The sequence below is a fragment of the Embiotoca jacksoni genome, unplaced genomic scaffold, assembly GCF_022577435.1.
Source record: "Embiotoca jacksoni isolate LCO1_2020_lvr unplaced genomic scaffold, fEmbJac1.0.p SCAF_9, whole genome shotgun sequence".
Classification (NCBI taxonomy): Eukaryota; Metazoa; Chordata; class Actinopteri; family Embiotocidae; genus Embiotoca; species Embiotoca jacksoni.
In genome coordinates, this window is record NW_027185447.1 from 19,883,304 (window position 1) to 19,908,762 (window position 25,459).

Below are 25,459 nucleotides of genomic sequence, written 5' to 3' on the forward strand. Positions count from 1 at the left end.
ATGATTCTATTAATACGAATGTTACAACACTGAAATGCGTGCACAATTGTACTACCTTACTGGTTATGTTAATACCATTGACTGTACATAAAAGTGGACGTAGCTTTCGGGTCTGAAAAATGAGGCCGATGTGGAAGTGCCTTAAGTCGCAATACCACCGGGTGCCACTAGAGGTCGGCTCCAAAAAGCTCCGTAGACTCCCATTCAACTAGTCTCATAAAATTTGAAGTCAATAAATTTTTTCCATAAGTTATCTCGGTGTTGTTAGCTAAAGTCACTCCATCCGAAAATAATCCCATCATTAATTAGAAAAAAAGCTTCAAAAAGCTGTGTTTTTGGGGGCATGTCTGTTTGATTGACAGGCCTGTGGGGCAGCCGGGTTGGAGCTATCGGTGGGCGGGATGTAGTATCGCCGGATTTCCAATAAGATCGAGTCAGATCCACCACTTGTTCCGCCCCCAACTCGTCCAAATATGGTCGCTACTGGCTCCAAACCACTCGGAACTAGCAAGGTGGCAACGACCGAAATCCGAACTCATAACGGCCGTTCACAAACAAACGTGTGACGTCACTGCTGGTCTCCACTTGGTTAATACATAAACCAGGATGATTGTGTGTGTGATGAAGTAATAAAGATATAACAACAGCTCATGTATAGTGTCCACGACATACAGTATTTCTGAGGTTTCTCGCGCTGCACCGGGCACTTGTAATTAAAATTCACTCTGTGCCACTTGGCTGTAAGGGACAATTTGTCAGCAGCACAGTGATCTGACAGCCCTTTAATCCAATTCTGGACAAGCGAAGGAATTCATTTCTGTGGCGTATGAAAAAAAAATGGACTGAGAAAAAAAATTAAAAAATATAACCTCTGACCTCTTCAGTCTAACTTTGAAGGAGTTGGAGTCTCTATGATGATGTTCTGAGCCGAACTGTTTCCTCGGCGCCTGGGGGTCATATCTGCTCCAGGTTCACCATATGCGCGTCCTTATCTGACTGTTGGTGTTTGTCCCCAGTCTTAATTCAGTCACCAGGCTTCCTGTGATGGACTGGACCAGACAAAAAAGGAAAGAAAAAAAAACATACATATTTATGTGCCTTTTATGTTACTGCTTCAGAAGAGTGTTTGAGAGCCACTCCTGCTTTGAAGAGAAAGTCTCAACTTTTTTGTGTTTTTCAGCAGTCAGGAAGTACCTGTTTCTGAGGACTGATACTATATTCTGCAGCATTTCTTTTTTTTTTTTTTTTTGTAGTGGCCAGTCCTCGTTAGTAAGAATTCAGTTTAAAAGTAATCCCTCAGGCTCTACGGAGGAAATCCAATCGCAAAAGCCGAACATGTTCTCATAAATCTGCAGCTTCCCAAGCAGAACCAGTGCAGTGGGCCTTCAGGTGGGGAGCTTCTGTTTCTCTGAGGCCACACTGAGAGGATAATATCAGTCAGTAAATCCTCCCTCAGCCGCTCTCTTCCACATCCAACAAAGCTCCCCGAGTCATTTGTTGTAATTCAGACAATCAGCGCCGGAGAAACAATGCATCTGCTGTGCTTCATCAGCTCCACTCCTACCTGCCCCTGCCATCTGCCTCGCCACATATTCCATCTCTCTTCCCACGCTGTGATTGCTCCTTGTCCTTTATTATACCCTGGCACCAACGATCAATAGCCGCTCTCATTTTATTATGTCATTTGATCGAGTCACCTGCGGTGCTGGGTGACACCTGATCACATGGTATGATGGAGCCGTATTGATCACGCCGCGTGATTTACATTAGACTTACAGTGGCCGCGCCGTCGGGGGGCCGGGTTGTTGGTGGGAGATTTACCACTGAGGTTGGGTGTTGTCGGAGCGCCAAGAGAGGAGGAGCGTCGGTCTCATTAAAAAAAAGACTGTCATCCAGGAGGTCTCGGTCGATGTCTGGATGTGTCCCGTAATGAAATGAGTGAAACAACAAGAGAAGATTGCAATTAGAGTGGAAGATAAATCGATATCAAGCAGAGAGGTGTTTTGATTACTTTCTCACAACTTCGCTCAGGCATTCAAACACGGAGACAACTTCGGAGTTTGAAGTGAGTTTCGGGAAAGATACGATTTCTTTGCAGTCCAAATGATATTTTACAAACAGCTGCAGGTTTTTCAGCTCCCATTTGTTTTGCACTTGAAGTGATTTTAACTGACTAATCTGCGTCGGTTGCAGGATTGTGTGCGAGATGGATGCGGCTCCTGCTGACAGCAGACCCGGTCCAGTCCAGCTGTGTGTCGGAGAGTGCAGACCAGAACTCAGAGCTCGCTCCTCGCAGCTCTACTCCTTTGTGGTAAGACTGCAATCACAATAATCTCTGTCCACATATAACACATAACAGCAATATAATGTACTGCAGTCAATATGAGGCAAACAAAGGACCCCTGTACATAATATAAAATATATAGACCATTGGGTCTCCGAACTTTTTTCCTCTGAGAGCTAATTTGAAAAAAATAACTTCGCAAAGCTGAGCTCCACCAAATCAGCTGAATAAACTTATTTTATGTGAACCATAACAAATTGATACTCAACACACACAAAATCAACCAGTAACTCGTGAGCTACTGGTTGGAGAGACCTGATATACGACCCCGTTTCCCAAAAAGTTGGGACGCTGTGTAAAATGTAAATATAAACAGAATGCAATGATTTGCAAATCCTGTAAACCCATATTTAACAGCAACTAGACCAAATACAACATATCAAATGTTGAAACTGAATAATTTTGTTGTTTTATGAAAAATTCTAACTTATTGTGAATGTGATGCCAGCAACACGTCTCCAAAAAAGTTTTCATTTTGTTTTTATTTACATTTTAATCAGCGTCCCTGCTTTTTGGGAAATGGGGTTGTGCATCACAAAAACAACAATTGCAAATTAATTGTGTCTGGGCCACAGGCAAGTAATGTCGATGGAGCTGCCACCAACTACCAACAGTTTAATACTTATTCAATTAGAAATAATCATTCTTCCATTGACAACACAAGGTTTTAAGGGGTCCTCAGTAATGATCTCCGCAGGTCTCTTATTACAGATGCTGTGCTTCTTTTGTCTGTTTTCCCTGTTCTTTGTTGTGGAAAACCATCATACTTTTTAACAACTCACTAGATTTACATAACAATTACCTTGTAGTTGCAAAAAAAAAAATTATAATGAACTCAAAGATTTCTTGGAGGTGTCTGTGTTTTTGGATAATTGAGAGCTGTTAAAATTCTGTAATTGGTAAATAAATATCAGATGTGATTGTGTGCGATAGAAAGACTAATGAACAAACAACTTGCTAAAATAGAGGTAAACATGATCTACTCCCCATCCTCACACATTCACGCACACATGCCCTTGTTTTTACCCTATCTACTGTCTGCCCAACCGGCAGCTTTCCCACAGTTTTCCCAATTAGCACTTCCTCAACAATTAACAGTGAGTAATTACTAATGTTTTCAGAGTACCTGCTCTATCCTGAAAGTCACACGTCGCTTACAGTTTAGTTTTCTCAGTGTGGTTCTGTAGTGTATCCTCAGACACTTTTTCTCACCAGCGATACAACTGCTATTCTGTGAAGCAGCGGAATTCCTCGGAGATTACTTCACAGAGCGGAGAATTGGCACCACTTGCAATTCCCCCGTATTGCAGGGCACCTAAAAAAAGAATCCAGAAGCGTTCTTCAGTTTTACCGACAAGACCCACTCCCTATGTGACCGTGGAGGCAGAGGACCAGTGTATATGAGAGTGTGCATTTCATTGTTTTTAAATTGCTGTTATTTGCTGTGTGTGTGTGTGTGTGTGTGTGTGTGTGTGTGTGTGTGTGTGTGTGTGTGTGTGTGTGTGTGTGTGTGTGTGTTTTCTCTATGTGTTTGTGTGCACTGCTGCATGTGTGTTTGTCTCCATATGACGGGCTGTCTCCTCGGATATTTCTCCATCTGTCTGTGTGACGGAAACTTAGCTGCCTGTCGCTGTAAACACTAGTTATTTTCAGACTTGTCTTTAAAAAGCTTCGCTCAGACACAACCCGGCAATGCACAACACACAGTAGTAGGATCTCTGAGGGACTCTAAGAGCTCCTGGTTTTTATCCCCAGCTCTCCCACCAGCAGTGCACTCCTCTGTCAGCGACGACCTGGCAGTATGAATAAGTGTGATTTGCTGCGGATCTGTGGTAATACATGACGTTCCCAGGCAGCAACACAGAGATGTTTCCCTGTTTACAGGAGATAATACCCATCTTTTAGTCTGCTGTTTGATCTTCTTGCATCTTGTGTTTATTTTCCCTTCCTTTTAAATTCATCTCACAGTTAACCTCTCTGTCTCTGCTTTGTTTTTTAGACCCCCACAGTCACAGGTCTCTCCCCCAGCAGAGGTCCAGAGTCCGGAGGCACCAAAGTAACCATCATGGGAGAAAACCTCGCCGCCGGCAGCAGCGTCAACGTTCAGTTCGGAAACCAGACGTGCGAGTTTTTTGGGTGAGACTTGCCTCTTGCATCCATTTATACCGTAGATGTGCTATTATAGGCACAAGGTTTCAATTTAAAAAAAATAATAGGGCTTTCGCACCATCGGTGCTCGGGCCCTAATAAACAGCCTGCATGATCAGGCTTCTGTTTAACACAGATTATTCATACGCAACGTTCTTTTTATTGTACCTATATATTTGCAATGAGGTGGAAACATGAAATCTGTATATTCAATGCAGTTGAAGTTGTTTTCTGTAATTCTTGCACTTTTCCTGTCTTAAAAGTATTCAATTCTATTTTCCGTTTCTATTTTACAGAACTTACATTTCTGCCCTTCATATAAAGTACACTCATCGCGTAACAATGGTTTGACTCAGACTTATTGTCCCTGCTACATACATCACTGTCAAAACATTTTTAGATATATAGTATGCGATGAGCAAGTGAAGAGAAAAAACAGGAGGGCTTGTTCTCAAGACGATGTGGATTATTCCAATTAAACAAGCTGCAATATTTCATGGCTTTCTTCTACTACTTCCCCCCCCCCCTTGATATTACTGAGAATTCCCCCAAGGGGAAAAGCCTCGCTTTATCCCGCTGTCAGAAACTTGTGTAAATCTTAATAAGGTTTTGATGACCTACTGTATCAAACCGTGTAATAGTAGCTCCAAGAGCTACTATTACAGTTCCTCTCCACCCAGTTCCACCCCTCCCATTCTCTATCCATCAATCTGTTTATCTGCCCCCCCCCCCCCCCCCCCCCCGCCGCCTACTCCCCCTCCCCACCCCGATCCAAAACCCCCGGTTGTTATACTCCCACAGTTATCTTCCATCCCTCTTCACCCATCCCTCCTTCCACACGCCCTCCTTCTCTCCACTCCTGAAGGCTCCTATTTTAAGCCCTGCCGCAGTGACTCTAGCGTTGTAAGGTGGCGGAGTCAAGCCAACTTTAATGAGATATGGGGGCTAATTACTGGTTTGCGCTGTACGTATTCCTGGCATGGGAGGAAGAGGAAGATTGGGGGGGGGGGGGGGGGGGGGTTCAACTACAAGATCTCCTCTGCTCATGAATTGGGACAAATTCAGAGAGTGTGCAGGTTGATCATGGAGTGTTGTAGAGGGAGGGGACTCGTACAACCGGTGGAGGCATTGTTGATGTGTTAGTTTGTGTGAGGTGGGTGTGTTTCTGTTTATGTTGCTTTCTAAGTCGGATAATTAAAGAACAGCGCTGGTAGAACAAATTGCATTGAATGTTCTCTGCTATAGACGGTGTCATTTGCTTTCGTAAATTGATTCTTTTTGTTTAGAAAGCAGAGTAAATGAATAAGTTGGAGCATTTTAGCTCGTCTGGTGTTTAAAACAGAATCTTTAGTTTGATTATTCCGCACATGCAATATTACACATGCAATATTGTGTGAAAGATTTTTTTTTTTTATGTTCGTAGACTCTCATGTAACTTATGCAATGTTTACTACTCCAGGAAGTAGCCGGAGCCTTTGCAACGACCTTTGCAACAGAGGCGATTTCGAGGAACTACTTGTTGTATAATGCCTGTTACTGTATGTCGACACAGATTTAAATAATTCCATTGATGTCTTCGTCTTCTTCACTTGTAGACGGACCACCATGGAGATCGTGTGCTACTCGGCGCCCTCCCTGTCTGGGATCGGCCCGGTTCAGATCAGCGTGAGCGTGGATCACGCCCAGATCCGGGAGAGCCTCACCTTCGAGTACATCGAGGACCCCACTGTCCAACGCATCGAGCCCGACTGGAGCATCGCAAGGTAACTACATACGTCATGCACACTCCACTCCACAGACAGCACGTGTGAGTTGTCACTTCATCGACATCCTCATCAAGCAACCTCGAGCTCCTTACAACCAGGCGAGGAGTCCCCCCTCCGTTTAGAGCCTTAGAGCCAGTCTATCCAAGCCAGCGGCAATAAGCAGACATGAGTCCATATTGCACTTTCAATTACTGTTCGGTTCGCCTCCAATTTGTCTGGATCTGATAGAACAGCCACAGCTCACAGATTGGAGGGGACGGCCAGCGAGATTTTCCTATCGAATGTAGCGTTGATCCATCTGTTGATCGGCTTTGGCAGATAGATACACACACGCGCACACACACACACACACACACACATACACACACACACACACACACGCACACACACTCACTATACAGTGCACCACTAATTAAAAGGAGGAGAGGGATGGAGATGAAATAGCGGCTTACCAGAACAATGTGTTATCAGAGGTGTGAGTCCACAGCAGATGGCACGGGCTTAGAGAAGGAGTGCAGGGTACAGTGCAGCAGAAACGTGACGGCACAAAGGGAATAGAGGGGGGAAAAAAGGAAGGGAGGCGCAGAGAGGGAAGGAAATCATATCTTTTTTTTGCTTTGTTTTATGTATTCTTTATATGCACAAAGAGCAAATCAATTAGATATCCAACTAAGTATGTCAACCGCATACACTGAACCCATACCGGCTCAGAAACTGGAGATTAAAATTGCATCGACGGACAGAAAGATAGCAGCTGACTATATAATTGATTGAGCCTATAGACAGCATAAGGTTTGTATGCAGTAACTTTCTATCCATAGAGCTGCAGTACAATGAATCTAGTCTCAGAGCATTGACCCATCCGCTGTCTGTTATTGCAACAACTCCAGAATCTTTATTTGCCACATTGACAGACGCAACAGCAACAAAAAACAACAAACACCTGCAGGAAGAGATGGACATCCCGCAGTTTTCCTCCCGCTTTGTTTGTGTGCTTAGTTTGTGCCGTGGTGCCACGCGGCACCGCTGCATCTTAATGCACTCCAGCTTTCTTAGTATTTCCAACACAGATCGGCACTAGTTGATTGTAAGCCAGAGAAATCAAAATGCAGCTCTAATCATCCGGCACTCCGAAAAGCTATTACCTCTCCCAAAAGAAACTGAGGATGAGATTCGATTTGAGGGGTATTTTCAGGTCAGAAAAAGTTTACTCGAGAATTGCCTTTGGACTTCTCGGTTTGCTTCTCTTTTTGTCTCTCTATTTCCATTTCTATTTCTGTTTTGAAATAGTTTTCTAAAAAAAAAGAAAGAATAAAATGGCATTTGACAAACATGATTATTCAAATCTGTGAAATAAATTATGTCTGCTTGTCTTTTTTTTTTTTTTGCAGTGGTCACACGCCTCTGATGGTGACAGGAACCAATCTGGATGTGGTTCAGGAGCCTCGGATCCGAGTGAAATACGCCGGCCGAGAGTCCGTCAATGTAAGAACCTCTGTGCTGTCTTAACCACTGAGGCAGTGCTGCATGAGAAAAACAGCCGCCACTGTACATATGTGGGATTAACGTACGCAAGCTCGCTCCAGCTTGACACACTAAAAGCAAGCTAAGTGGTGTTTAACTCGAGTAAAACAAAAATCTTACCGGCCCCTCGAGCTCTCTATATACCTCTCAGTCTTCTGCGTGAACCCGCTCTTCTCGACCAACAGGCTTGTGAATAATACAGCCGGCTGTGCGAGCGATCTGCATCGTATTTCACTCTATACTTTTCTTCTACATCCCAGCTTTCACCTACTAAGCCTGTGTTTTACTTACACCGCTCCCCTGACTCCCCAACACAGGTTTTTTTTTTTTTTTTTTTTTATTATTTGTTTGAGAAGTTTTTCAAACTATAGGCACACACTCCTGCAGTAACGGAGCCAGCTGGAGGACAATAGAACCTGAGGGAGGGTGGAGGTGGGTCAGCGGGGGAGACTGTTGGAGGTGTGCGTGATCGGGGCGGGGGGGGCGGTGGGGGTACGACTCCTCCTAATGGCTTTCAATGGAAGATTAACTGCAGTCAGAAGTCTTTGGTCAGCATAAAGAGCCCTTGTATAATCAAAGTCTGGGCTGCAGGAAATCGTTACAAATTACATTTGAGCCTCTGTCCTGGGGGTCCTTGTTTAATTAAGAGGATGGGATTTCCTTTCTGTGGTCCGGGACGAGGTGGGGAGGGCAGACGAATGGACTAAAAAGGAGGAGTAGGGCGGATGAAGAGTGAGGAGGGTGAGAAATGAGATCAGGCACAAATAGTGCTCTGCGCCCAAGAACTGTGTGTCTCGTCAGTATCTGTGTATCTTGTGTAAGACACATCCTGCATCCACTCGTGTTGTACTGTCACAACCTGATCTGGGGATCTCAAATACCCGCCGCACATACACACTCGTTCACGTGCTGCGCAGACATGTTTGCAGCGGCACTGAAAATCGAGGAACACACGAGGCGCCGCGCACCAGAAACAACTTTTGCCTGCATATTCGGCTGAACACGAGTCCGTCATTTCGTCATTTCTTACTTTGTGTTGCAGCCTATAGACAAAGTTAAAACTGCCAGCGGTGTTTTAGTCATTAAACAACATCAATCCTCCTTTTTTTTTTATTGCGTAACTGTATCACATATACCTCTGTAGCTTGTCTGTAGCGGGAGGGCGACGCATTTCTTTTCCAAATTGAAAGACCGCCGGGTTAGACGGTGAGGTAGTGACGTGTTTCTAGATTGGAAGTTTCCAAATGGGTATTTTATTTAGAAAATTTACCGGATTTTCTCCAACTGACTTCCTGCCCGGCTTATCTGCTCAGTTCAGCTTGCTGCGGTCTCCGAGTGGCTTCTGTCAAAAATAAACTCGCCGCTGATATTTAGTGCCGTGGTACCGCACACAACCAGTGGGATATGAAGCATTGACTTTAATGACGGTGATTCACTCCGCAGCCATGTCGGTGACCGGTGCAAAATAGCCCGTACACATAAAGTCTGCTGCACAGTGATAGAATTTGCATACGTCATTTATACATTTTCAGTACATATGCATGCAAACATACAGAAAAACATTCTCAAAGCCTCACATGCAAGAACTCTCCACAGATTTGTCCCCACATGCCTCCTCCCTCTCTGCATCTCCGACTTCCTATCTCTGACATAAGTGCTCTAAAATTGGCCTAAAGTGTCTGCTTTGCTTAGTGAATGTTTCTTTAATGAAACTCTAACTGTGCCCCGGGGTTTTTGTGCTTCAGTGTTTCACAATGTGAGAGCACAGTTTCCTTAAAAGACCTTTATGAGTTATGAAAGTAGTAATTACAGGTAAAAGACAGATCCATTCTGTTTAATGTTTGGTGAAGTTAAAATAAAAAAAATAAAAAGAAAGAGACCTGATGAGTGAGAAAGGAACCTGGTAAAATTGGATTTGACTCGTGTGTGTGTGTGTGTGTGTGTGTGTGTGTGTGTGTGTGTGTGTGTGTGTGTGTGTGTGTGTGTGGGTGTGTGTGGGTGTGTGTGTGGGTGCCGCGCTGTCTGAATTGTCAGTTTCCGAAAGCTTTGAAAGAGACTTGTTCATCTCCGCCCTGCCTCGTCTCATCTAACTCCCCACCTAGCGCCTCGCAAAAGAAGACCGTGTCACTGTCTTGATTGCCCCCACAGCCACGGAGAATGAATTTCTATTAAATGCTAAGGTTACAATTACACATCCTTCATCCCACTCCCCACAATCCCCTCTACCCCCTCCTTTTCCCTTTTTTGTCACTGGAAGAAGGAAAACAGCAGAGCAGCCTATAGCAATAAGAGCTGCTGTCTGTCAGCCAGCCTTCAAATGATCACCTGTCTCCCTCTAAATTGCTTCTCTTCGCTCCCTCCCTTGTGTCACCTGCACAGATTTACAAAGAAACCGGGAGAAGGGAGGGTGGGTGGGGGTAGGGGGGGTGAAGACAATTTTCTTTGTGAAAATGCCCTGTATCTGTCACCAGATTCACAATTGAAACATTTATCATGATCTTGATTAAAGCAAAAAGGGTTATTTTCTAGCCTCCGAACATTTCCCTGTCCCAGAAAGATTTCATCTGCCGCATTTGCCACACTTACGGATCCTGGACGGAGTGGAGTGTCAGGTTCTGGCATATCAGGTGCACTACAGCTGCTCGCGGATCATAGGAAGCGTTCAGCGCCAGTGTACCTATCACCTCCAGACCAATCAGGCTGTCTGATCACGAGACGAGGGTGCCGATCAATGCCATAAGCGATGATAATGGATGCTCAAAAGTGTACATTAGAAAGACTTTGTGTTCTACGCTTCATAAATGTGTCTTTAAATGCCTTTCATGCCATCTCAAGAGGGTCATTGATTGGTTATGGCATATTGAGTGTCCACAGTCCTCCGTGACATCTCCTCTGTGTAGCCTTGGTCTTAACTTTAACCCTTTAATGCACAACATGGGTCAAAAATTCTTTGCAATAAATTATTTTCATCATTCAGTCACCACAAATCCTTATTTTCATTTTTCCTTTGAGTTTTTAAATAAAAAAAAGTTTTTGTATCACTACCTTTCTAATGCGCAGCATGAGTCAACAATGACCTGTATTCATTTCCTGTGTTATTTCATGCACGGCTGAGTGCTTCTCTGCTATACCTTTGGAAATCAGTTGATTTCATCATTTGATATTCCATGTGCTCATGAAATATCTTGTTTTTGATTGCCACAAAGTATTGTTTTCATTCTTCCTTTCCTTACTTCATGAACAAAACTAGTTTTCGTAGCACTACATCAAGCTTGCACACGTGGGTCAAAAATGACCCATGTATGCGACATACCATAATGATTTTTTTTTGTTCCGTATCAGTGTTATCGGTTACTAGTGGTATGTGTATTTGTGAAAAGTGACAAACACACATTTCAAATATAAAATTTTACTATTATGAAATAATTATTTTAACAAAAATATAATTATAGTGCGTGTCATTTTTGACCCACGTGTGCAAACTAGATGTACAGCTACAAAAACTATTTTTCATTCATGACGTAAGTAAGACAGAATGAAAAACAATTATTTGTGGTCATCAAAAACAAGATATTTAAGGAGCGCTTGGAATATTAAATGATGAGATAAATTAATTTCAAAAGATATAGCAGAGAAACACAGAGTCATGCATGAAATAACAGGAAATGAATAGCATTGACTCATGTTGTGCATCAAAGGGTTAAAAGAAGAAAATCCACCTGTCAAACTATGAATCTGTGCTTACAGAGGATATATGAAATTAGTCCTCGTCACAGGACATCCAACACTTGATATTTTTTCACTTTGGATGTGGCACACGTCTTAAACTACTGGTTCTGGCTCCACAGTAGCTTAAATGCCACACAGACCTCGCATGGACGGATGGATGGATGAGAGCTGAAGTTAAGATTAATGGCAGTATTAGCAGTTGGTTGGAACAGCAGGCGGGCAGGAAAATGGACACAGTGTAGGAGTAGTGGAAACGGCAGAGCAGCCAGCGACTAGCTATCAAATGTTAGCCTCCAGATGACCTTTGACTCCGTGAACCCCTCACATTTTTTTTTTTTTTTTTTTTTTTTTTCCTACGCACCTTTCCACAGCCAGCCCGTCTTTATCTTCTTCTCCGGCTCTCACACTCTCCCGCTCAGCCTCTCTCTCACCGCTATCCTGGCCAGAGACCTTTGAATGATTGAGTGGGCTGCATCCACACAGTAGCTCATGGTAATGTATTCAGCCAGAGGGGTTGGAGTGTTACTGCCTTAAAACACACGGGCTCTATCCAACTCCGGAGAAAGAAGACGGATGAGGCCAAGATTCCAATTATTTTCTCTTTCTGTTGACCTCAATTCACTTTATCAATGCTGCACGATGTGTAGTTTCTTTCACTGCGTCGCCTAGAGGAATAGATGTACTGTTGTATACTGTGTACTTGAAAACATACAGATATAGTTTTAATTGTATACACAGTAATGTGGTTTGGAAGCTGTACAGCAAACTGGCATGGCTGCAGAAGTAGATGGAGGATGGATGCAATTCAGCGGAGTATTTGGAAATCCAGTAATCCTTTCTAAATCCCTCTGTAGTGTAATCAAAAGGCACGATACAGTAATAAAACATACTTATTATCCATCTGTTGAAAGGCAGAAGTCATGCAAAAGGTGTCGTGGTGTTTTGAAATATAGCCATTTTTGTATTGTCCCATCCAGAGAGGAACCCAAATATCCCATTTTCTTTATCAGATCCGACAATGCCCCATTTACCCGTCACTATCTACTCAGTCATCGCTTTGGATTTACACACGTTACACTCACAGCCTGACAAACATCCTACATGATAGCAGCAGTTTTTTTTTTTCTATCCTGACAGGATTCAGCAAAGGGAAGGATTTATTTAAGAGAGAGAGAGAGAGAGAGAGAGAGAGAGAGAGAGAAAGAGAGAGAGAGAGAGAGAAAGAGAGAGAGAGAGAGAGAGAGAGAGAGAGAAAGTGAGGACAGTGCAGGAATAAAAAAATAAAAACTCACAGTATCCATCTCAGACAGAGCAGATGGTAGTCAGAGCTTTAGTTGACTTGCAAATGCCTCGCTGTTCCAATGTGACAGTCACGAGGATGCTGCCGGAGCATCTGGGCCTGTCTTTTTTAACGTGTCGCCATGCCAACAGGAAGAAAGCAGCCCACGTAAAACTTAACTTGAACCCTTTTATCCATTAAACCTTTAATACCCATATACAGATCAAAAGAACATACTGTTTGACTGGTCTATTTGTCCTGGTGGAGTGTCCTGCACCCTGCAGTGCTCACACCATATGGGCTCACTAGACCAGCAGCAACAACCAGGATGGCCACAGGAAAAATTACAATATACAATTACACAAATTATTATATACAAGTGGATGAAATTCATTCAAATTATTGATTTCGCAATCATTTATTTACAGTATTGTGAATTCATAATCATCCGCAATCTTTCCTACAATTGTCAATGACAATTTACCAACTAAATAAATTGTGTAATCTAAATGTATTTGTTCTCAAAATATATAACATTTTGTTAGGGCCATCTCCGTTTCCATGGCAACACACGAGGATGTGATTAAGAACTGGAAAACAATCAGTCACGTCAGTAGACGCTTATGTAACGTATGCAATGTTTACCACTCCAGGAAGTATGCAGACCCTTAGCAACGTCCTAGCGACGGAGATAATGCTATCTAGAGATGGTGGGTTTCTCAAACTGAATGAATACAGCACATAGAAACATAAAACTATTCAGCTAGCTCAGCCTTGTTGTAACTGCTGAAAAAAAGATATCGATGGACTCGTGTATTTTTAAGATTTGAACACCGTGTCATTTGTTAAAACCAAACCGGGTTTTAAGTGCGTGTGGTGTTACGGTACGTTATCACACACTGTTCTAGCGGTTAGTTCGTTACGAGTGTGTCTGGCTTTTATTTGTGTGTGTGTGTGGATTAAAGCTGCTCAGATTTTATTAGTTACTTCTGGTTTACTGCGAGGTGACACCCATGCATGCTGAAGCCTCTGTAAAATTTTCATGAACTCTCATCTCTTGTTAGAACTTTCCAGTTGTTAATGTGATTTCACAGAACCCGAAACTTGGTGGAAAAGTATGTCAGGAGTCCTATCTGGCTGCACTATCTATTTTTATAAGGGCTTATCTTCTCGCTCTCGTCATGCGCCGCTACTGCTAGTTTGTAAAGTGGGGGCTGTAAAGAAAAAAATGTGAAGCTGCTCCCCGAGCATTCAGGCTGCGGGAGCTGTGTTGCTGTATATGCTGCAGAGACCGTTTTAATGTTGGAATCATGTTTCTTTCATCCATAAGGATGCAAATGCCAGAAATGTTGCTGATTTCCTGGTGGCTGACGTGTCATATAAGCCTGAAGTGCTCAGTCATTTAATCATTTAGTAAAATGACTAAAAATTAATTTTTCAAGCTGAAAAAAAAATAATTTTATTGTTTCAACTTCTTAAAATGTGAAGATGTTTTGCTACTTTTCTCTATTTTACATCACTGCAAAGTTAATATCTTTTTAGTCAGAAAAAACAAGAGATTGGTTGATTGGCTTTGGGAAGCTGTAGCAAGCATTTAAAACATTTCCTGAATTAAAACAGGCCAAGTGAATAATTGATTAATTGGTACTGCAATAATTAACGAATTAATCAACAATCAATGTAGTCATTAGTCACTGATTTCCTGGTAGCTGATGTGTCATATAAGGATGAAGTGTTCAGTCATTTAATCATTTAGTCAAGTAACTGAAAATAAATCCTTTAATTATCATTTTTCAATCTAAAAAAACAAACATTTAATTGTTTCAACGTCCTAAAATGTGAGGATTTGCTACTTTTTTCTGTTTTCCATCAATGCAAAGTGAATATTTTTGGTTTTAGTCTGAAAGAAACAAAACATTGGTTGAGAAGCTGTAACTGGCATTTACAATATAGCATTTCCTGGCCTTTAAATAGGCCAAATCACTAATTGATTCATTGGGATTGCAATAACTAACGGATTAAATCAAAAAAATCAATATAGTTGTTAGTGGCAGCTTAAAGTGCATTGAATATTACACACAATATAGCCACGTTCCTGAGTCCGAATTGATTTTAAGATTTAGATTCATGGTGAAAGCACACAAACAAACTGTAGTCTATGTCAAAGAGGCGAGTAAGCAGAGATGCCTCCTTTTGCATCTACAAGCACGCTCCTGCAACTCACCGTGTGCACCATGCTGGCAAAATCCGATTGGTGTACCGAACACAGAATGAGTTTGCATCGATCTCTCCGGTTTTCTCCGGAGCAGCAAACAACAGGTAGGAGGCGTGGTAGTCGCCAGCGTTCACCGCCTTTGATGATATTTACCTCTAATTAAGTTTCTTCCCCAGCGAGAGAGCTGGGAGGGAGTGAAAGGAGATAAAAAAAATAAAAAAAAACCCTCTCTGAGCAGAGTGCTGCGCAGCAATCAATCCTCTCTCCCTCTCCCTCTAGAGCTGAGCCAGGGAGGATGGATGGAAGACAGGTCTCTCATCTGGGCAAACTCGAAAGAAGTAATAAAAGAGCCATAGCTCAACCTCTACCTGAGGACACACACAGGAGCAATGCCTCCATCCTTTGTGCTTGTTGTCCTGCGGTGTTTTTCAGTGAGGCAGTGGAAGCAATTTATTTTCAATTTTATAAAGGCTTCCTCTATAATAAAGATGGATTTAATGACAGAAAATAAATCCTTTTCTCTGAAAAGAATTGGGATTTTATATGTCGATTATGACTCCTCTGAGCTTGCTGCGGGGTTCCTGTAGATGCCAATGTGTTTCAGTTAAGATCTCAGTTTAGGCTTTAACAAAGTTTACAACGGATCAGCTTTAAACTTGATGTTTTGTTTTGAAGCCAGAGAAGAAGAAAAATCTCTGCGCTCTCTGAGTCTTTCCTGGATAACTGAATCCCATTTCTTGTTTTATCGTGGCAAGATGTGTGTGGACTGTTTCTGAGCAACAGCAGCATCACTAAGAGTGTGTTTTCGCCTCAACATTTTCCTCCTGTGTTTGTCTGTTTCCCCTCCATAGGTGTGTAAAGTATTGAACACCACCAGTATGAGCTGCTTCGCTCCCTCCCTGATGGCCGAGTACCATCCGGTTTTGGACACGGTGAAGCACGCGGACGAGTTCGGCTTCATCTTCAACAACGTCCAGGCGCTGCTGGTCTTCAACAACACCAACCTCCTCTACTACCCCAACCCTTACTTTGAGCCGCTCAGCTCCACCGGTGTCCTGGAGCAAAAACCAGGCTCACCCATCATTCTCAAGGTAAACACAGGAAATACAGATTATTCAATTCAGTTCAATTCAATTTTATTTCTATAGCGCCAAATCACAACACAGGTTATTTCATGGCACTTAACACATTAAAAAGTCCTTACAACAGAGCTTTACAGCATTATACAGAGGAACCCAACAATTCAACAATTCCCACGTAAGATAGAAGGGAAAAACTCTCCTTGAAGAAAACCCTCCGACAGAACCAGGCTCAGAGGTGGGCGACCATCTGCCTCGACCGGTTGGGTTGAAGGGAGAGGGGAGAGAGAAAAGAACAGCATAGAGATCCAAGACATGAACTGTTGGTGTGGGCCGACGATCGCAGAGCAGAGACATGCAGCTCCATGGCCGGGGGCATCTGCAAAAGAAAGCACAGAAACGTATTATTAGGCATTCAAAATCTACAGAACATTTACTGGTTCACACTTACACACTCATCACAGTGTCCTTGGCCAAGACTTTGACTCCCTTTCTCGCTCAGTCTTTGTTATTTTTCTCTGGATATTTACATCAGATAGTCTATGTGATGTTTTTCTTTCATTATATGGGTATAAGAAGCCTTGTAAGAAGCCTTGTAAGTGAAGGCACAGAATTCACTGAGGGATGTATTTGTATTCTTTCCTCCTGATCACCAGCTGTTCCCACTTTACTGCCAATGTGAAATACATCACTTTGTCTGATCTCAGCATGGAATCATATTTGGCGGCAGCTGTGCCCAAACCAAGGGATCTAATTTACACTGTTAGGTGACACATTGGCTTTGTGCATTTTCTTTAAAAAGTGTCTGCTTTTCATTGAACCGTGTGTTTGTGTGTCTTGAGTTTATCTCCCTAATTTCACACCCCCTTCTTCCCTTCGCCATATGCCCACAGGGCAGAAATCTGGTTCCCCCGGCGTCAGGAGGGGTGAAGCTGAACTACACGGTGCTGATAGGAGAGACTCCCTGCTCTGTCACCGTGTCTGAGAGCCAGCTGCTGTGCGAGCCGCCCAACCTCACCGGACAATACAAAGTCATGGTCAGTATAGCGGTCTGCCGCCGTGTTTTCCCAGCCTTACTTTTCCCAGCCTTACTTTTCCCACTCGCTTCTCCATCCATGCCTGTATTTGTGATTTCGTTTTCATAATAGTTGGCTTCTCTAAACTCTATTATTTGTGCTCTCGTCATTGTTCATTCAGCTAAAGCAAAGGGGTCAAAGGGAGAGCGGCGTGAGTGTGCTCCGGCTGTTAAAAGGTTCTGCCGGAATCCACCGCAATTATTTTTAGTTGCCTGCTCACTTATTGAGTGCAAGCCCCGGACTATTCCCATCTCAACGTCGGCATATAGGTGGCCATGTGTTCGCGCTCAGTAACAGTTCTAACAGACAATATTTACCCAGGTTTTGGCAGGATTCAGGAGAATTGGCTTAAGAATTGCCATGCACTAATTATCATGCGATACAGATCTCAAAACTAGCAATCACATTTTGTTGAAACATGAGTAAATTGTGTGTTTTCCCAATCGTGTTTTAGATGGAAGAATCTCAAAACTTCACAGCGTTGTCTTCACACAGCGTGTGATTATATGTGTTTGCATCTCAGGTTCAAGTAGGCGGCCTCCACGTCTCCCCCGGCGCGGTCCACATCATGTCAGACAGCCTGCTGACCCTCCCGGCCATTGTCAGCATCGCAGCAGGTGGCGGTCTCCTCCTCATCATCGTCATCCTCGTCCTCATCGCCTATAAGCGCAAGTCGCGCGAGAACGACCTCACCCTGAAGCGCCTGCAGATGCAAATGGACAACCTTGAGTCACGGGTCGCCCTCGAGTGCAAAGAAGGTTGGTGTCAGAGCGGTAGCAGAGTCTGCACATATAGCAAGTGCAGCCTGCTTGTTATACGGCAGATTGTAGAGTGAGCGTGATTACGGCTCTGCTTTACTTGGAATATCCATTTACAGCCGGTAATTTCAGACGCTGCTCTATCTCTCCTGTAGTTGAATAGGGCTGGTAATGCATTTCACTTGAGCGGACTGTAATCACATAGCAAGCATAAATGTGTCTTTTTGTGCATATAGTACGGTAAGTAAATGGCTGGTGGACTGTCTGCATGAAATAATGCAGGGAATTTGTTTCCAAATCTGGGTCAGTGAGTCATCCTTATCCTTGTTAATCACAACAGATCCAGGCAGTTAGCCCCGCATCCGACCTCGCTCATCATGGAGTAAATCCTTACAGTTCTTTCAGCTGTCTAGTTTGCACGCTGGCTTTCAGCCTCGCATGCAAACGAACACATGAATGCAGAGTTTCTCGTTAGAGTAACCCCAGCCTCGTTTCTACTTTTATGTTTTTCTACAATTTCGTTAGACAAAATTATTTTTTCCTTGAAAAATGAGGCCGATGCAGAAGTTCCTTAAGCTGCGATACCACCGAGTGCCACTAGAGGTTGGCTCCAAAAAGCCTCCGGCTCCATAGACTCCCATTAAACTAGTCCCATAAAATTCCACGTCAATACATTTTTTTTCCACGATTTATTTCGGTTTTGCTGATGTTGCTCCAAAATCCGAACTCGAAGTTCACAGGCCAACGGCTGACGTCACTGTTGTTTGCCGCTTGTTTGAAACACACTCCTTCCTCCCCTGTGGCTCAGGGCAATGAGAGGGCTCAGTCTTTAATCTGACCTTTGACCTTTTACCCAGTGGGAGGACAACATACAACCTGAGGCTAACCTCCAGCTACCTCTTTACACAGCCGTTCAGAAGTGTTGCAACATCCAGTTCCACGTCGGCGCTTTCGAATAAAAAGTGCTGATTGGCTCCTGATGTCATCATCGGGGTCATTATAGCCAATCACTGAGACAGCAGCAGTGAGGTGCATAGTTGACAGCATTCAGGGGGATTTCATCAGCCGGAGAGGACCTTATTACTTATCCCCTCCAGCCACCCCTGATCGGCTCCCCCAGAGTTATGCAGTAAAAAAAAAAAAAAAAAAAAAAAAAAATGTTTTTAAACATCCTAATACAGCAAAGAATTGTCAAATGCCAGACGGGTCCAGACAGACAGGAAGATAGACAGAGCAGGCAAACGGGGGGAGGGGGGAGGGAATCACACTGGCAGCCTTGGGAAAAGGAGAAGATTAATGTTTTAACCATTAGCAGTGGCCGGGAGAGCGCTGCCCCGCGGGCTGGATTTAGACCGGTACCTGGGTTCCTTCCTTATGAGTATATACGCCGTGAGTCCGTCTGTTGGTGTGTAAACCCATGAGTCGTATTGGGGGGCAACGCGGCCAGGAGGTGAGGGCTAAGACTGGTGGGAGATGTTGGTTGGAGGGCTGGGGGGGGTGTTAAGGGACTGCTGCTGCTCCTGTGATAGGCTGCAGACAGGGAGCCTCCCCAAGGGCGGCAAAGCAGAGCAACAGAGCCGTGGGCCTGAACGAGAGTCAGTCAGGATGGAGCCAATTAACTGGTGCTCACCTGCAGCCTCACACTGAGATGACACACTCTTTGGGGCCTTTGCTACAGCCAATTTACTGGCTGGTAGATAAAAATGAGTGAGAACAGGCGGCGCGCGTGTGTGTGTGTGTGTGTGTGTGTGTGTGTGTGTGTGTGTGTGTGCGTGTGTGTGTGCGTGTGTGCGTGCGTGCGTGTGTGCGTGAGAGAGAGAGAGAGAGAGAGAGAAAAGAGAGAGAGAGATGTGTTTTTAAGAGTGATGTGAAATGAAATATTGAGTTCCTCTGACATGAAGACTATCTCGAGCTTTTCTACCATTCTCATCATGACGGCATCAGGAGATAAGAGGGATTCACACATTTGGTCCTCGGGGATTAAAGAAAGGTTTTATTTTCATGATGCAGTTCTGAAGTATTTCTTCTCTCTCTTCCCGTCTTCCTTCCTCTCCCAGCCTTCGCCGAGTTGCAGACGGACATCAATGAGCTGACCAGTGACCTCGACCGAGCTGGGATCCCCCACCTGGACTACAGGACGTACGCCATGAGAGTCCTCTTCCCCGGCATAGAGGATCATCCCGTCCTCAGAGAACTGGAGGTAAGTAGAGGTCGAGGAGGAGAGACAAAGAAACTGGACACGTAAGCAGAAAATGTATTAAGAAGGGTTAAAAAAAAAAAAAAGACAGGGAGAGATGGGGAGGGAGGCGAGGAGTCTGTCTGCCCCTTACCTCTTCCTCTGTAGGTTACGTCCATAAGGGGGAAAGGATACCAGTGTGCCCCTTATCATTTCTACACACACACACACACACACACACACACACACACACATACATGCATACATACATAGTCAATCACACTGGGACGCAAACACACACACACACACACACACACACACACACACACACACACACACACACACACACATATATGTACACCTCATGCGAGCTCCCTCATGGAAAACAGGGTCCCAGCACATGGCTATTTCACCCACCGGTGGCTGCAGTATGAGGAGTAATGAAGTGAGTAATTCCCAATCCTTAGGCAGGACTGTAGGTTTCCTCCGTTGGGGGGGAGGGGGGGGGACTGTCTGGTTAACACTTTTTCGGTTCTCTTCAAGGGGCCGCAATAATGCTGGGAAATTAGTTTATTTTATGTGGAATGCAGAGATGGGTGTCCAGAGGATGAAACTACCGGAGATAAAGAGATTCAGCGTGATAGAGGTCCACCTCTATTAGATTGTGTGAGGCAGGATGGGACTGGTTTACCTGGTGTGGTTAATCAGAGAGGCGGGGGTCAGATAAGGCAGCGATGTTGAGTAAGCTGCAAACCCCTCAAGCTTTTCCTGCCGGGATCCAATTTAATTATCTAAACTTTTTGAAAAACATCGATGTGCACTCAAACAAATACAACAGGGATTGTCTTACACTGGAAAGTTATTTGACATTTGACATTTGACTTGAAAGTGAAATGGTGGCTAACTCGGAGTACAATATTTTTTTAATGGATCCCCCGGTCAATAATTGATTAAGATCTTCTCAGTTACTCATCGTGAATGGAAGCTTCTGTCTGCCTGAAGTGAAATATGAGCAAAGGTTTTGGAAAAATCTTTATTTTCTGTGAGACAAGGTCACAACAGGAGCTGAAGAGCAACAAACCTTTTCCCGAAAAACAGTTCAGCTCATTGTTATTCAAATTATTGCTGGACAAATTAGCGATGGACGCTCATTAGTCTTAACACACACTGGTCTTCCTCTCTCTCCTGTCCAGGTGTCAGGTAATGGCCAGCAGAACGTGGAGAAAGCCCTGAAGCTGTTTGGACAGCTCATCAACAACAAAGTGTTCCTGCTCACCTTCATCCGAACGCTGGAAATGCAGCGCTCTTTCTCCATGAGGGACCGAGGCAACGTGGCCTCACTTATCATGACTGCCCTGCAGGGCCGGCTGGAGTACGCCACCGATGTCCTCAAACACCTGCTTTCGGACCTGATTGACCGCAACCTGGAGAGCAAGAACCACCCCAAACTGCTGCTGCGCAGGTAACGTGGACGACGCCGTCCTTCAGCGATGTAAGGGCCACGGGTTCAGTTGTGACCTACTACGTCTAAAAGTCATTTATTAATTACACTTCATGAAGTAGATTTACAGTAAATATCACCCTCAAAGGCATCCAACAAAGAAGAAAATTGTTTGCTTGTGTTTTGACTTTTAAAATTGCCAAAAAGAAAGAATACATTTACATAAGTAAATAAACCCCCCCCCCAAAAAAAGCCTCTAGACAATCACGTCTACACAATTATAAAAAGATGTCTCTACTGACAATGTTTTATGGTGAGAAACATGTAAAAATATAACAATTTCGTTAGACAAAATTATTTTTTTCCTTGATATTAAGGCTAATTTAAATGATCTTTTAAGTATTTTCAAATCAAATGGTGAAAGGTTTGGATAGCCTACACTGTCCTGAGGAAACAAGATACAGCATGAATGGTTCGCCCCAACAATGACCAATTTAGGAGCTTAAAAGTGAAGGTAGTGAAATTACCTTGAAATTACCTTGAAAATAGAAAATAGTTAAGTCTTTAGTAATACTGTTTGCTTTACAAACTGTTTCTGATGTCCAATTTAATTAATCGGTAACAAATAACGAGAACACAGAGATATTTGTCATCCTCATGTAAAGATATGTAAAGAAATGCAGAGCTGTTGGAGGATGTTGATGCCCATGGACAGATGGATGGTGATGGATTTATGTTCCATACCTGCTTCCTTATGGGTGGATGAATACTGATTTTCCCAGTGTTTTCCGTGTAGACGCTTTACAGAACAAGTCTTGTAATGAGCGCTATAGTACATCTGCGGGCTGTGCAGATAAACGACATGTACTATTCACAACAGGAGAAACATCTGAATTCTCTGCATAATTCCACTTTCTCTCCGGCGCTCCGTCCCCCCCCCCCACCGCTCTCGCTTAATGCCAATGTCAGTCTCACTTATCCTCCAGGCTCGGGCTCCTTATAAAACATTCAGATGTGGGTTCAACTTTTTCTTTTTTTCCTCTCCGTGTATCCAGAGTACATTGTTTTCCTGGGGAGTTGGATTGATGTGTTGAAACTTTAAACATCTACTAAGTCCTTGCCCAAGTGTCCTCAGCTGCTTTTTGGTGGCTCTGTAGGGACAGAAACTGGTTAAAGGACAAAAGTGAGCTCAAACTATATGTGGAAAGCAAAGTTCACTTCTAAAAGTCCGGCTGTTCTGTGCATGATTTCAATGATGTTTACATGACTAATAAGCTGAAGAAGGTAAGAGCAGACAGCTGCTTCGCTTCCAGACAACACTGTCATTCTCATGTTAATGTTCCCTTAATGTCTCCATTTGAAAAACCCACATTAATAGTCAGAGTAAATAACCGCCAGACAGAAAAGACCAAGCGTGTAGAGGGAGGAGTGGACTGAAGCAACACAGCGTCAAACAGACCTAGATTAAGCTGTTATTTCACACGACGGCGGGGCCTCACACCTCCTCTAAGTTTTCATTATCCTCTCTTATTAGGAGCACAGTGGTACATAATCCTCGTGTCCCGCCGCTGCAGCCTGGAGGGCTAAATGCCCCCCAGTTCTTTACATTTCACTGCACATTATTGGGGGGAAAAAAACTTTCAGGGTTATTGATTTGATTTGGGCTCTTTGCTGTTGTTGTTCTCTTTTCTTCCCCGTCGCCGGTATTTAGCAAAAAAGCCGCCAGTCAAGCCAGCCCGCTGACACACACACACACACACACACACACACACACACACACACACACACACACACACACATATCTGTGATGATAGTCAAATTGAACATGTCTCTAAGCAGTAATTGTGTTTGTGCAGCGTGTGGAGTGAGGCTGCTGGGCCGTGCTTTGTTACCATTTTCCCATTTAGTTGTCTTCCCCATTGGCTCTCCTCAGTCTGTTATTATCTATGACAGGTCAGTAAAATACACGCTATTTTTCTGGCTAAAACCCCCTCTGTTTACTGAGCACATCCTTGTTCTTTTTTATGGTGTCTAAATGTCTCTCTGGGTATGTGTGTTAGCACATTACTACACCAGCATAGTGAAGGAACTATACTGGGATCCAGAAATGTTAGTGCATTAATGCCGGTAACAGTCACTCTGAATGTTGTTCCAAATGAAATATTGGTGAGCTTACGGTTCCTAGGCAAAGTTTACATGACGACAGAAGAGCTTGAACATTCAGGAAGGACCTCTAGGTCAGCCAACCCACTTCCTTTTTTTCTCATTCATATTCAGTGGGTTGAAAGTGCATCGCAAGACATGTTTGAGGTCTAGCAAAGAGATTTACTTCGTTCTCCACTCAGCTGTCATTGAATACTTCTCTCCAGAGGGGCAACGTGTCCACAAACTCGCATGCTTGACCCTATAAGAGAAAAGCCATCATCACATGAGCGTAACTGACAAAGATCTCAAAATAGTTCCAGCAGATTCTCCTCGCGTCCCCGCAGCCACTCGCAGCGCTAATCAAAGTTTAATACGTACAATGCATCCATGTTGTTGTTTATTCAAGGAAAGGGTTTCCCGGATTTTATATGCACATTTTCTGCCTTCAAAAGTCAAGAGAAGACCAAAAACCGTCAGAGTCAGCTTGTCTCGCCAAAGCTTTCCAGGCTCCCCAGCCTCTCTGTGGCACTCAGCTCCAAACCCATCTGCTACCGAAGACGGAAATCTTTCAAAAATAAAATAGGTCACAGACGAATTCTTCCATTTTTTTATTATTTAAAAAAAAAAAAATGTAGGACATATAGTTTTTAGCTAACTAGCGAACTTTTTTTCTGAAATGCATCCGTCACATGACTGCTGTGTACTGCAGTGTGTATGTATACTGTAAGAGAGTGTAAACGCAGTTCGTCCACGAGCTGAAGAAGCAGAATGGTGTCAAGTGGCTTTCCAGCAAAGCAAGACAGCCTTAATTATTCAGGTGAGTTTTAGTGCAACAATGGAGTTTCGTGCCCTCAGTAGCCGCTGCACCGAGAAAGAAGAATAGAAGAAACATTATTCCACAGTAGAATTACAGTTAAACAAACTTAGAAACATATTATTTCAGCAGATCAAATGGAGTTTCTAAATGCCTTCCACAGATAAATTCCCAATTACGTGGGCAGCCTGTTAAAGATGCTGCCTGTAAACTCACTCTCTGATTACCATTAAAACGGCATCTCAGCATCTCTGCCTCCAACATACCTTTTTTTTTTTTTCTGTATTCCTCTCACATATTACCCGGGCTCTCCCATGGGAAGATGATCTCCTGATAGTATGTTTTTCATATTTGAGTATTTGATTGCTGATGTGCTATCTATGCTTCATTGGGAGTGATAATATTAGATTAACTTGTACCAGTCTAGAGTCACTACATTCACTCATAATCCGAAGTCTTAACTGCAGATATGGCCATAGAGATTTCATAAATTTGATTGGATTTTTGATAAAAAAGCAATAAGGAGTGCGTCCCTTTCGCCTAGTTTGCGGGGCTGAAGGTGGGCTCAATAAAATGGCCGTTAAAACAACATCCCTCTTCTTCTGTCATGTTAAGTGTCTGCTGGGATCGGATTGGTACATTTACTTCAAAGAATATGTATATAAGAGAAATGCAGCATGAAATTCGTCCCTTAATTTGACTTTCCTGTTCCTTTCCTTTAAGAGGTTGAATGGACTGAAATATATCAAAGAATTACAACGAATGCACGTGAGAGGCCTCCTGGCAGAATGAGCAGGATGGAAAACAAATCACTGCCTTTTATTAGTGTAGGTAGTTAACTGCATACAACATGGGCTCATGTCACTGGAGGATTACAGTGGGTGGATGTGTTTGAATGCCAGAGGGCAATTTGTAAATCTTATACGGTGCTATAATGTAGAGCTCATGCTACATGCTCTTTTTTT

The 25,459-nt window shown here is 43.5% G+C and overlaps 1 protein-coding gene across 2 annotated transcripts in view; it reads left to right on the forward strand.

Annotated features, from left to right (window-relative positions):
• The window catches only part of plxna2 (plexin A2), a 190,152-nt gene that overhangs the window by 136,463 nt on the left and 28,230 nt on the right, over positions 1–25,459 (forward strand). For both annotated transcript variants that reach the window (XM_069141700.1, XM_069141698.1), the window contains exons 14-22: positions 2,194–2,311; positions 4,344–4,480; positions 6,088–6,255; positions 7,650–7,743; positions 15,857–16,096; positions 16,978–17,121; positions 17,684–17,918; positions 19,976–20,118; positions 21,288–21,556. In XM_069141700.1, the coding sequence (XP_068997801.1) occupies positions 2,194–2,311; positions 4,344–4,480; positions 6,088–6,255; positions 7,650–7,743; positions 15,857–16,096; positions 16,978–17,121; positions 17,684–17,918; positions 19,976–20,118; positions 21,288–21,556 (1,548 nt within the window). The remainder of the gene's footprint in view (positions 1–2,193; positions 2,312–4,343; positions 4,481–6,087; positions 6,256–7,649; positions 7,744–15,856; positions 16,097–16,977; positions 17,122–17,683; positions 17,919–19,975; positions 20,119–21,287; positions 21,557–25,459) is intronic.